Raw genomic sequence first — 14,345 nt, forward strand, 5'->3', positions numbered from 1 at the left:
ATAAATACTATTATGTGACTATAAACACTTGTTAAAAAAGTGTGTATATTTGTATTGACAATTTGTATTAAGTTGTAGCACTTTTCTAAAATGCATACTCCAGTATAACTATACAAATATATTTCATATATAAAAATATAACAATCATCGAATTTTATTTTACAAGTTAATGTTGATTAGGAATAAGTATATACAACATTTGGTTCATCAAGGTGTCAACTAAGTTGCGCACCACCATTCTTCACTTCGATTGGACTAAGAATGGTGAGCACGTATTGCAGAACTGTGACTAGTTCCTGTTCCTGCTTATTGGCATCGGTACTCGATAACGTAAATCTGCCAAGAGCTTCCCGAATGCTCTGAGAGAACCCGGCGCTTCGTGCGATAAGTTTTCCTTTTTGATTGTTGCTGATTAAAGACCAAAGCATGGATCCAGCTAGATTGATCTCGCATGGCGATCCACTCTTAAAAATATCGTGCAGAAGATTTATGAAGTCCACTGTCAAAAATAGCAAACATGTAGTACAATATGTAATGTGAATGTAAATTATTGCATCTTTTCTATATTTTTTTTGTACTTAATTATTTACCTGAACTCAGAAGTCGAGGTCTGTTTGCTATATTGAATGCTAAATTGCGTAATATCGATATCGCAAGAATTTTGTTCGACGACGAGGAACATTTTGCTAGATACATTAAAACATCCAGAGCATCAGTGGCCTAAAAATGTTTCTATGTAGTTATCAAATAATTAATATTATAATCTTTATTTCGTTTTACCTTTGGCACACATAACTGCCCTTCCTCGTAGTAAGTAAAATCTATTAAAAACTCTAGACAATACATTTCCACCAATGGCCATGGTTTCATCCTTTTGGTGATAGTGGGATGTATCTTGGTAAAAAGTTGAAGAAGATTACTCTGTGAAATAAACAATTAATTTGTAATTAATTAATGAAATAGACAATAAAATTGGAAACAGCACGTGCTTATACTTTCATTGCTTCAAAATTACTCTATAATAATATTCTATACAAGATACATGTAATTACTTTTGCAATGCAGACTCTACATTCATGAACGTGCACTGCATTTCTCAAGATATGGAAAGCAAAGTGCATTTTGTGATTATCAAAAATTTGACCGGCTTTTTCGATTTCTTTGCATGTTACTTGTATAACAACGTGTATCAATGCGAGGGTATTTGGCGTTTTCCTTAATCCACTTCCTGGTAATATCGTAGTTAATGTTAAAGATTGTGAGGCTGCAATTAATTTAAAAAGATAGCGTATAATGTAGAAAAATTGTATGTCTTTATCGATTGTCAATAATAATTGAATGTTATAGAAGATCATCTTACCAACGTTACATTTCGTTGTGAATGTCGCCAATAATTTTAAGGCAGACGTCGACACTGTTTTATTTAACGCTATCCAAGCCCATAGCTTGTGTACCACATCTGCCAAGCCTTCCTTCGTTAGGGTCTCCTTAACACGTGAATCTCCGTACATAAAATTCATCAGGAGTATGAAAATACAATTCACGTCGTGCAGCAGAGGATGAGTCTGTGCAAAAGAAAGCAGCTTTTATTTCCAAGAGAATACAGGAAATTGTGATCGAAATTTTATGTGTTAAAATTTTCTTCACCCTACCTTTTTTTCTGCTTGTTTTTTATAAAGCTCGAACGGTTGAAGATTTAGCTTGACATACAATTCTTTTAAGATCATCAACGCGGTCTCAGGAAGATTACCCTGTAGTGCTGTTTGTTTCGCTTTCTTCGACACACACAGTAGATTAGTTAGGGCACCTACAATGAGATCTTTGTCCTCCGATTGTTTTTTGCTTTTTTTAGACTTGGCGTAACTATGAGCGATGAAAAGATGTAACAATAGTCCACATAATTCACCTCCGACAGTAATCTGTCCTTGATTTGGTAGTTTGCTGTCTTTTGTATTCAAATCCTCGCTTTCGTTAGACTTTCTGGAATGCGCGTTCGCATCTCTTATCGATAATTTGTTAACGTTCGATATAATATCTCGTAAATTATTATCCTTGCTTTCAATAGAAACGTGTGCAATATTAGTATCGAGTACATTTTCTAATAAAGAGGCACCACTTCTTCCTAGAGACTCTTTCTGAATCTCGAGAAACAATAGAAAAGCTAAGAAACTAATGGCACTCATTCGCAGATCTGTCGTAGAGTCCTTTATCCCAAAACAAATAGAACACAGCACAGTTTCAGGCCCGCATAACTCTAATGCGCTTTGGATGGCCTCAAAGTGCTGGTCCTCTGTTAACGAAAGTACAGCTACAAAATTGTAAATCTCCGTCCAGAGTCTGTTGCGCAAATATATTAGACGCGGTTCAACAGATTCTAAAATAATGAATTAAGAGAAATATTGTTTATGGAATATCTTAAAAATTTGATTAGACATTCATGTAAAATGTTAAAATACGTACGATATAAATCAATATTTAAGAAACAAAATAAAGTATAAAGTGAGTCCGAGGAAAAAAGTACGACAGTCGCGTATTCATTACTATGCGTGATGCAATTTGTTAAAACTGTGCAGATGCTGATGTACATCTCTAATGTGTCAGAATAATGACTCAAACTCTTTCTGCTTCTGACATCCTTTGGAATCTCAGTCAAACATCTTAAAATAAGCAATCAAGTGAGATGATATAAATGAAGAAAGAAAATTTATTATAAATGATTTAGTATAGTGTCATAACTTTTACATACCCAAATAAATACTTGTCAATCGAATACTCATAGATTTGCCGTACCACCTCGTGTTGTCCAATAAATATCAAATTGTTCAATAAGTTACAAGCAGTGGTAATAAGTGAAGGCGTCGCTATTGATTCTATAGAGTTGTCCACATCTGTTATTTCCGAAAACCGACCAAACACTATAAGAGAAATAAAGAAATTAAACATAAATATATTTGTATATAAAACAGTTTTTTACAGTAATTAAGCAATATAATTACATAATTGTAAATCATCTTGACAATTGTACAAATGCGATACAGTGCGTGGTACCAATGAAATGCAACTAGACTGCAAACTTTGCATGGTTGCTTTGTCATTTCCTTGGCATTCTGATTGTTCCGCATCTAAAGTAGTCAATGTATAGATATTAGAACACAGAACGCTGATTTCATGGTAAATATTGTGTTGTTCGACGTGTAGCAGAATAGCTTGTGGTGGTAAAGAATCATCCTGTATAAAAAAAATTATTTCTTAATATATATTTAAGCTTAAATTTAAAATTTTATTTATCTTTTTGATATTTTTACTTGATATATATATTTTCGCACTTACACATTGAAAAGTCATAGAGTTACAATTTTTCAGCATGTTGCAAAATGCGATGCACGCTTGTTCTCTTACTAAACAAGATTCGTCCCTGTTCGTAATGCACTGAAGTAACGTGTGACATAGATCACTCGGTGTCATGGCGATTGCGTTGAAGAGTTGCGATGCAGTGTATACAGTATTCATCAGACCTGCTAATAATTGTAAAGCCGAAGCGCGAACCAGTGGATCTCTATTCTGCCACAGCATAGGCAGCCAATTTAATGAACGATCTTCTTCGCACCAAAATACAATCCATGACTAAAATAACATGACAATCCTATGACTCATTTGTGCGCGTTACATTAAATAATAAAATATAAAATAATTATAAAAATAATTCACATTCGTTAATTCACAATCAATAAATAATTTGTACATAATATATTGTTTTCAAATTGTAAAAGTACTTACATTTTTATTAAAATTGATTTGCATTTGATGCAACAAGTGATTAAGGCATATTATTGAGTTTCTTGTTATTGATAAACCCATAAAACTGACAGTACCAGCACCATGAAAAGACACAATCGGCTCGATAAGAGTATTACAAAGGGACAATAATAAATTCTTATGATTTCTCCATTCGCATTGTCCGATCAGATACGTCAAACACGTTAGCAACCAATCGAGATATGCTATAAAAAAAATTAAAAAAAAAAAACTTCTAATATTAAACTTTATAAAATCAATATTTTAAAAAATTATTAAATTTAATTTTAAGTCTATAAAAAGATTTATTAGATTTTAGTAATATATGAAATTAATATTAGTACCAAGATTGTAGAAATGCTGTTGATCTCCAAAACACAATGATGAAACAACAAACTCCACAAATCGAATCCACGTATTCTTAGGTTCATCATTGGATTTCTGCATTTTTTCGATCGCCGAGCATGTACGCACTAATTTGAGTATAGATTGACGTACATTTTGGTTGTCAACTTCCAAATTCTTAAATAAATCTGCTAATGATCTCGTCATATTTTTCATAATTTTACTGATCCACGAACCTTTTCCTAAAAATTAAAAGAGAAGTTATTTCAAATAAAAGAATAAAGAGGTACAAGATCTTCGTGTAAATATGTGTTACCGGTTAATAATAAATATTGTGGTTATAAAACACAATTAAAAAATTAGAACATAAATTACAAAATGAATAAACATCGTGTTAGAATATTTAAGTTCATTAAAAGGTGGTTGGTAGTGATTTTAAATGGTCAGTTATTACTTTTGATTATCTAGTTCGAAAAAAAATTATGTTATCTGTATTTGGAATAATCGGTCTAGCAAATATTGAAAATAATCTGATGACAAACCGAAACGTTTATTAATTTTGTTCCTATTAAACACATATTTACATGAAGATCTTGCACTGCTCTCCTCATTCTTTTATTTGTGAATCAATAGAGCCATCCACAATTTAGAAATCTTATTGAAATATTTGGAAGAAATTTTAGAGCATTTTTTGGATATTTACTATTCAAGTCATTTTACCTTTCTGTACAACATTTAAATATAATTGTAAAAAAATTAGAACGTCCACGAATAAGTCGCAATCCTCTTTACTCGTGGGATGCGATAATAAAAATCGTTCGAACGTTTGTTCCCAAGGTAGTGACTCGATATCTCTCTCTTCATTACGTTGAAGTATTTTGTAAAATTTCAGATACCTAAAAAATAAAACAATTATAGTAGACACAAATACTATAACTGATAGGATCTAAATTTAAAACTAATGTAGTAATAATAACAATTATTATAAAAATTATTATAAATTACTAATAATTTAACTTACATTGTGAGATAATCTAACGCGGATATAACATTATAATGTGTAGTAGAATTTTGAATATTGTAGAGTTGCTGTTGACAACAATATTGAGGAAAACTGCATCGTAAAGAAAGAAGATCTTTTTCAAGAATCATTAATTTCTGTGCAATTTCGGAATCCTTTAAGTTATCTAAGCATTTCCATAACATATTTATGCCGCCATTCCATTCCCATGCCCAATATTGTCTAATGAAAGTTAAGACTACTGGATTGCTGCTATGAAGTACTACAAATTATAAAATAAAGCATTAATGTTTCATTAAATAGCATTAATTTTACAATTCGAAATCACATAACATCAATAACATCTTTTTACATACAACATATCACAGTTAAAATAATAAACAATTACTTACATGATACATTAGATCGCCTATGTATACTCATTTTCCAATGAGATCTGCACACGAACGGTAGTTTCATGTTCGTTACAACGATATACGGTAACGAGATATGTGATGCAATATTGTTCTCCATATCTTTTTCGTTAACTCTTATGATGTATTCGCTATAGAGTAGCAAGCACAATAGTTGCGCGCCATCGGATTTCACACACTCATTGTTTGGAAACAAAAAAAGGCCTAAAATACATAAAATATTTTTTTCATCAATCACATTTATCATCAAATACTTATACTACCAAGAGATTACTATGGTAAAAACGCGAGGTGAGATTGGCATGTGTATTATATTGTAAATTTAAATTATATAATACAAAAATATTCAGCATAACTTTACTAGATGTATTTTTAAATTAAATTTAAGAAAGTTTATAAATATAAAAACATTATAACAAAATATACATACTTCTTATGATATTAAAAAAGACATCAATATTAAGAGATAATTCATGTCGTAGAGTGCATTCAAAAAATGCAAGCAGTTTTAGTATGCTGATTATTGGTATTACAGAATCTGGATAATTTATATAATCCTTCTCTATCTAAAAAAATTTAATACATAATTTAATATTTCATATTTTTGAAACATCTGTAATATCCTTTTTTCAATAAAATATAATTACTTACTAAAGCTTTATTGAAAATATCCAAAATCAAAGGCAACCCATTTTGATTAATGAATAATTTATGTAAAGAACTGTCGGAAAGCATCACGCTAATTTGTACTAATGCAGATTTTCGAATTTTCGGATCAACGTTTGGTTCGTTTAACATTTCTAGCACGGATAACAAATTGCTCCTCTGCAAACAAAATATTTTTGTAAATTACATCTGTAAAATGGTATATAATAATCTAGCATATATATATATATATATATATATAATTTTAATTTTAAGATTTAAAATACAAAGAATTATATTCTACCAAATAATTAAATCAAGATTTGCAATAGATTTTCAAATATTTTGAATGCAAATATGTAACCTGATAATTGCCTTCTGATCGCTTAACAAAGTTTTTACGTTCAAATATGCAGAGTGAACTAAGAGGCAAGCCGTGTAAAGACGACAAACGTGGCCATTTCTGGACGGAATCTTTTTCCTTTCCAAGGAGCCAGATTAGCCGACATAAAGCTTCCTCTCGGATATCATTATCTGGTGAATAGAGAAATCTCAAATTGCCCTTTAATACCTGAAATTGAGAGCTATACAACACATAATAAATAATCACGAAAAAATCTTTGATCAAATTAAACTACCTCAAGAAAAGGTAACTGTATATTATTCGAAATATCGGGGTCAAACATTTTAGTTATACATTGTCCTAAAGGTGTATGAGTATCGGCATGACATTGTAAAAGGTACAATACAGGAATGAGAGCTTCTAAAGTCTTCAACCATCCAATTTCGCCCATTTGTATTTTTCCTTTTAGCACAAACACCAATATGTCTCGCGACATTTCATTTATCTGTAATACCAAATAAAAATATTAAATTAAATTGTAAAACCAAGAACACTAAACTTTGCAATATTTATGTAAAAATGTAAAAAGAAAAGCTTATTACCTTGCTATCTTCGCTGGTTGCGCCGTGAGAAATAATTTCTGTCAAGACATTTGGTTCAAGTAGGAACATTAAACTTTCCCATGATAGTTTATTGTATTCTATTCCCAGAATACTCTTAACTAGAGCATGACATTCAACATATGTGATATATCGAATGTCTCTGTCCGTATTTGCTAATAAATTCAATATCAGTTTCGTTGCTAGTGCACGATCTTCATCGTTGAAAGAATATTCCGGGATATTTTGTAAAAATTTTACAGCCACTTTAATGACAGTTAAATTTTTATGGTACGATAGACTCAGTTTAGACGCATGTAACATTTTCAACATTTCCGAAGGCGATTGCTTCGATAAATTTTTTAATATACAGATAGCTGATTGCATGGACTTCGCTACAGTTCTAGTTTCATCAAATAGTTTTATCAATGTTGTATGATTAGTATCTTGAAATTGCTATAAATGAAAAAAAATTGTATTAACAGGCGATTCAGTAGAGTGGAATAAAGGAAAAGAATAGTTGAGTTACTTACGCGAGCATATTCCAAAAGTATGGTATGCAATGCTGGATATAACAGATATATTGGTGTGTCCATTATGGCACTTGTTATCGATGTCTTCAAAGTGTTTGGTATAACAGCGTCCGCCAACTCTAATGGCACGATACTGCTCAACAGTCTCATAATAATGGTAGTAAGATACAAATACGTTATTCTTAAATGATCTACGTTACTACAGTTTCCAAAGTATTCCATCACTTCTCCCATTAAATTAAATAACGCTGTCAAATCCTTGTTTATCTTTAACGCCGTACTATCATTACAGATCCAGATATTCGGCATAATGCAAATTGTTAATAATTGCACTAATTCATGCGTTAGATCTGTGATATACTTGATGTTTTGTAGAGGAAATAAGGAATCGATGGGAATGCTTAACTGCGTGAGAACGTGTTTCAAAGATTCTATGGAGTAAACTGGTAGAAGCATCTGCTGCAATTGCAAGACAGAATCGTCGACATTTTCGCTGATGCTCTGACTTCTCTCGCTAGTACCCTAAAAAGAATATTATACAATAAAGAGATCTCAAGAGTAACAATCTTAATAAGAAATCAAAATCAAAATTTACTCACTGCCGATTGATATACTTGATAGTTTGCTTCGGGGACACCACTGTCTGGACCGTCTCCTCCTTCTGAGGATGTGTAAACGTTGCTATCTAATTTGTTACCCAATAACTATAAAGAAATAATATATATATAAAGAAATGAAACAATTGTCGGTAAATAATTATATTATTAAATATAGAAAGATGAGATAATATAGTTTCTTGTATGGAGCAAATTAAATATTTTTAAGTATTACCTTTTGTTTTTTATTCGCTACACATGGTTCACAGTAATAATAAATTCGAAATCTTAGAGAACGCGTTAATTTACGTAAGGTTTTTAATACAGTTGGAACTACACATGTGACATTAGTTTCCGACATACTAATGCTCGTTTTAAGAAGTCGGTGAAGTATCTATAACATTTTACAAACATGTTTCATTAATTTATTATTCAAAACAAAACACACATTGTTTGTTAAAAGATGATTTACCGTAATTATTACTGGTCGCTGAAGAAAAACCTCTGCTGGAAAATCTTGCATCATAACGTTTGTTATAAACTGACACGTGTGTAATATATGATTAATATCGACAGTGTTATTCAGAGCTTCTTCAACCGCTTTAAGTACTCCTCTATCCGATGTAACCAGCGGTTGCCATGGCATTACTAACCATTTAATACCACCTTCTATCGTTTTAGAAACTTGTGTGCTATTCTCGCGCTCTAATGTTACATCAAATGGTATAGTACTGCAAATAGTTACATATATGTAATATGCTACTCGAGAAAAAGAAAAATATTTTTTTCAGAGCCTCTTTCATAAATTTAACAATTATAAAATTATTAAATTTTTCCTAATATAGTGTTTAATAGTAATTTTGCTATAATGCTATTTGTGTTAATTCTTACTTGTCCAACATAGTCGGATTCAAAATACCATTCAAGTCATCGTAGTCTTCTCTTTCATAGTCTTTATTCTTGTATTTAACATAATCTTGTGTTTGTATTCTATCAAAATCTGAACATACTGTGGCATCCTACAATAGAATTATAGTTATATCTTTACGTGTTTCCATAATACATATAAATATTAATATACAATTATTGCAATATTTTAATATACATGTTTGATTCACTTACCCGACTCCTCTCCATATGCAAAACAGCTTGTTCGATTTCATCTAATTTTGGATACCATTCTGGAGAGAGCTTTCTCCTTAATTCATAAAGCTCGTTTTGAAACTTTAATTTGCCAAATGCATTCAAGTAACTCCTTGCATCTGCCTTAAAGTAAAGATCATATGTTAATTAAAATATAATGTGTTATGTTGCAAATTAAAAAATATTCCACAAAAATCTAAACTGCTATTCAAAGTAGATTTTTTTGTATTGGAAATATTAAGAGCTTAATTAACAAAAAGTTAATAAAGTATTGAATTTCGGCTGACCTTGAAATTTGTTAATAATGGATAAAAGGAATACAGTGGCTTAAATACCTTTAACAATCGCAATAACAAATTCAACACTTTCTCTGGATGTGGTGCAGTTTCGAATGAAAACCAGTTAAACAATTTTTGAATTATCTCTTTTTTAACAGCGTCGCAGTCGCACACGAAACCTAGATCATACTTGGAAATTATATTATCCAAAGCTCGCAGTCGTATTTCATCGATAGAGTGGCCTGAAAAAGAAGTGTCAAAATAATGGAAGACGCAATATGTACGCATTCGTGTCAGGTTTTCCAAAACAACCACTTATGTCTTCTCCGTTCCTTACCGAGTTTTCTAACATGAATAGTGGTTATTCCGACGGTGCTCAGCATTATAAATAATTTTTTTCCTCTAATTGAAAATAGTTATCTGTCAGATCTCGTCATAGGTTATCCATCATACTGTCTTTGAAAATTTAACCGCCAAATCCAGTGACATCGTAACGGAAATACGATGAATGGACGGGCGCTAATGGGCAGCGGCTACTCGAGAAACTAACTGCAACGTGCGTGTGTTGCTGTTGGTAACATCAGCGACCTGCATTGCCGACAAACCAAAGAGATCCTCTAAAAGTTGCGAATGTCATTGCTAGATGGTGTCACACGTACCGTTCGCTGCCCCGAGAACGATTGCGCGATAATCGGCGACCATGTTCTCCGAAGAGACTTTAACGGGCGCATGCTCCGCGCGCGCAGCGTTGCGAATTCGTTCAATCGAATTTCGTGCTGCACAGCGGTGATTACACTACGTATTATTACTTGCGGAAGTACGGAAATTCACTTTAATCACTGGATGAAATCTCCGAACAAATATGCAATGGTATTCGGTATTACCGTGTCGCTGAGAAAGAGATATTGCGGGAAGGGAACGATTCATGATTTTAGGGCAACTTCAATTGAAACTTTGATTAAATTTAATCGATATAAATAAATCTATCCTGCTTGATATTTATTATTTTATTAATATAAATGACGTTATTCTTTTTTGTTATTTAATATAAAAAAAATAATTAGATGAGGAAAAGAATAGGAATATAATTTTGTTTTAAGCAAAATTCTATCAGATTACTTAATTACTAATTAATTTATAATATATTTATTATTTTATTAATGTAAATAAAAATTAATTATTTTTTATTGTTTAACGTGTAAAAAAAAAGATTTATAAAAGAGGTATAATAAAGTATCCAATAAAAAATTGTGTTTTAATTCTTCCGATTGGATTAATCTCAAATAATATCTTTATTATTCTGTTAACGTAAATAAAATTATTAATATTTAATTGTTTAATACATATATAAAAAAATTGGAAAAATTAAAATACATAGAAATTTTGCTTTCAGTAATTCCACCGATAGAGTTAATCGTCGATTAAATTATCAAGTATTCACTGTACGATTTCGTTAACGTAGATTATTTATTTTCTATCTTTTGTTATATGAAAGAAGAATTAGATTAGCAATATTAGCAAAAAGATTAAATTAAAGATGACAAACTATATAGTTGGAAATTTTGCTTTAAGCAAAACTCTGTCGGTTTTGAATTAAGTTAATCGGAGTTTGTTGAAGTTGCCCTCAGGTGTCTAGGCAGAGCAATTGACGACAATAAAGAGCAATAAAGATCCTTCAAAGGTCCGTTTAATCACCTTACGAAATTACAAGGATAATTCGAAGCACATGCTTTCCGCTAACGAGGTACGTGTAGGTATTACAATCGGTTGAAATTTTACGACACTGAATTACATAATTTATGTACACATCATTTAACTGCATATAAACATACAAAAGATTTAAAATTAATCGTCGAGTCGTCGGTGAAACCTTCATATTAGTTATCATCTCCAACACCACGATTGACTCTTCCATGTCGTTCGGGCTCGATTATCGTTCCGGGTGCTTGTGAAGCTCGAAGCTTTATTGCGGCTCAAAAAAAAAAAAAAGAAAAGAAAAGAACGTCATCCCGTAAGACCCGAATCTTATCGTCTCTCGTAACTTTGCGAAATCTCCGAGCTGTCTCGCCGTAATTGATACGTCATGTGTATAAGAATATAACTTCTAAATTTATTCTTTAATAAATAAATATATTCAGGGACAATTTCGTTCGAGATCCTTTTCGTTTTTCTTTCCGTAGAAACGGAGGAACGAGAAGGATCGGAATGGACCGGTGAGAAAACAAAAGCGGAGGAAACCAAAATGCTTATTCTGCTAATTGTTCCGTTAATTATGCGGAAAACAAACGTCGACGGAGACGCATTATTCGCCTCGCTTACGGGATGACACGAGTAAAGTAGTGAGCGACGGATAAAGTACGCGCGATGCAGCCCGCCGCGGGGGGTGCTCTCTAACGTTAATAACAACAATAACTCATTCAACGAAACATGGCAACGTTAAGCCCGCCAATTCGGCCCGCCGCGCTCGTGGCCCTTTCGCGAGCGTTGCCGTAAAAACGTGATTTACGATCAGCGCGGCTTCGTGCCGCGGCACGGAGGGCGCCGGAAATGAGCCATCAATGGAGAGACGATCTCGCGCGCGCCGGAGCACGCCGCTCGCACGCTTCTCACGCAATTACGTTGTTATATAATATATGTAACTGCGTGCGGGAAACGTGGCCGGGCGTTTAGACTCCATCTTCTTATTGCGTGAAATTGCACCGAGCACGAGAGTTTTCTTCATTATCCGTTTGATCGTTAAGCAGCGCGTGATCGTCTCCTCGCGACAAGCGCGTCCTTCTCTCTTCCTTTTTGTCTTCTCTTTTTTAGTGATGCAAGAGTCCGCATCATTTTATATATCAGAAATCGATTACATCTTTTTCTTACGCGACATATACGTATCTCGATGTTTGTTCTCTCACTCTCGATTTTTCGACGGAGCTCTCCTTCTCGCCTTTCGAGTAATCCTGAACGTGACGAGAGGTTTCTTTTTTTCCTCGCGCGGGAATTCCTTCCCGCGAGGACACGTCGCCGAGGATCGCGTCGATTAGGACACGCCACACACTCGCGAGAGAGCTCGATCGCGTTCGTAATCTACCGCGTCGTGTTTTCCTCTCCAACGCGTGAGAATTATTGCTCTTTGTTGCTCGATGTGAGACGTTGGTCGCGCGCTACGAAACGCAAATCGTAAATTATCTCGTCGAGTTTCACTCGCCCGTTGCTTCTAGATGTTGTGTGTTCAGCTTGGACCAAGCTTGAGCGTTTTTCCACGTTTGTAGCATTAAAAAACTATTCCGCTCTTTGCCCTCATGTTTTTTAACTCTAGGTTACTATCGCGAGTCTGGGAAACCGGAGCGCGGAAACTTTTATTGTTCAGCTATGTAAAAATTCTCCTTTGTTTTAAGCCCTTATAACTCTCTTTCTACTTATAATTCTAAAACAAAACTTATGTAGTTTACTCAAGCAGATTTCGATGTTTCGATAAAACATGGGATAAAACAATATTAATGTTTATCTAAGATATGAGCAGATAAAGGTGCTCTGGATCTCCCAGATAATAATGACGGAAAAAAGACAAAGTAACCTTGGGTTAAGCAACATTTGCAATACGCTAGAAAAAGTCAATTATTAATGCAAAAAGAAGTCAAAAATGAAGATTAAAAAACAAAAAACTAATAAAATTAAGCATGTGGTACAAGTCCAATACAGCGTACTTTTTAGTTTTCTTATCTTTTTTTTATAAATTGGAGTTTTTATTTAACCAAGTTTTGATCAAATATATTTATAAATAAACCAAATTTATAAGCAAAAGATTAAAAAATATTACATAATCAAATACATAAAACATATATATATATATATATCATATATTATAAAGTAAATTACATACATAAATAATATAGATATATACATATGTTTTAGAAGAAAATATTCCTCTTTAATAATCAATGTCTGTGGACAATGTATTATGTGTTAGAAGTAACAGGCTAACTATTAACTCATATTGGTCGAGGAAATATCATGAGTTTCGTTCTAAACGTTTTAATAATACCTATCCGCGATTTACAATAATATGCATAGGAACGCGATGGAAGCGTGTACGTAGGTATCCACGGTTAAACTACGAGAGAGCTCTTTGATCCCTTTAACCCCTTCCTAATGACAACGTGTTAACATGTACTGCGACTCCCGGTACAATAAGATTCGTTTTATCAAGCTCTCTCTCATAGATATAAAAGAGGGGAGGGGAAATAAATGTAAAGATATAAATTATTTAAATCACAACACTTTGTCTATCTAAAACGTCTACGTTATATATCCTATGAAGTCGCAACGAGATTATATAAATATCCTGCAATATAAAATTGCATTCACTATTAAATAACGCACACAAATTTTTATCACATAATTTCTGTCGACGAGAAATTCCATTGATAATTATAAGTTTAACAGATCTATATACTTTTTACGTTTATTTTGTGTAAGTGTATCGTTAGTTATATCGTATTACTCACGATAAATTTACATTTTATTTGAACTATCGATCTAAAAGACATCTTTATGTACCGAGAGTCCCGTAAAAGTTTCGTCGCTTAAGAAGCAATCAGTTGACGAAAGCGCCTTTTTTAATTCATGCACCGCACGTGCAAAATCAT

At 32.7% G+C, this 14,345-nt stretch overlaps 1 protein-coding gene across 2 annotated transcripts; it reads right to left on the minus strand.

Annotated features, from left to right (window-relative positions):
- Positions 1-10: 10 nt before the first annotated feature.
- Positions 11-13,489, minus strand: LOC105836985 (rotatin). 2 transcript variants are annotated; one of them, XM_012681415.3, is made up of 28 exons: positions 10,049-13,489; positions 9,769-9,953; positions 9,413-9,556; positions 9,182-9,309; positions 8,763-9,021; positions 8,526-8,684; positions 8,294-8,398; positions 7,695-8,216; positions 7,165-7,617; positions 6,858-7,067; positions 6,584-6,790; positions 6,226-6,399; positions 6,005-6,140; positions 5,554-5,778; positions 5,162-5,423; positions 4,861-5,036; positions 4,140-4,382; positions 3,778-4,001; positions 3,331-3,624; positions 2,997-3,228; positions 2,747-2,915; positions 2,461-2,657; positions 1,653-2,374; positions 1,361-1,565; positions 1,053-1,264; positions 781-921; positions 591-720; positions 11-499 (listed from the first exon to the last, which is right to left on the minus strand). In XM_012681415.3, the coding sequence occupies exons 1-28, from the start codon at positions 10,092-10,094 to the stop codon at positions 216-218; spliced, it is 6,444 nt and encodes a 2,147-aa protein (XP_012536869.1). In that variant the 5' UTR covers positions 10,095-13,489; the 3' UTR covers positions 11-215. The 2 variants fall into 2 exon arrangements, with proteins under 2 accessions (XP_012536869.1, XP_036149919.1); XM_036294026.1 differs by having other exon boundaries at positions 1,053-1,565.
- Positions 13,490-14,345: the final 856 nt, after the last annotated feature.

This window comes from Monomorium pharaonis, chromosome 11 (genome assembly GCF_013373865.1).
Source record: "Monomorium pharaonis isolate MP-MQ-018 chromosome 11, ASM1337386v2, whole genome shotgun sequence".
Taxonomy (NCBI): domain Eukaryota; kingdom Metazoa; phylum Arthropoda; class Insecta; order Hymenoptera; family Formicidae; genus Monomorium; species Monomorium pharaonis.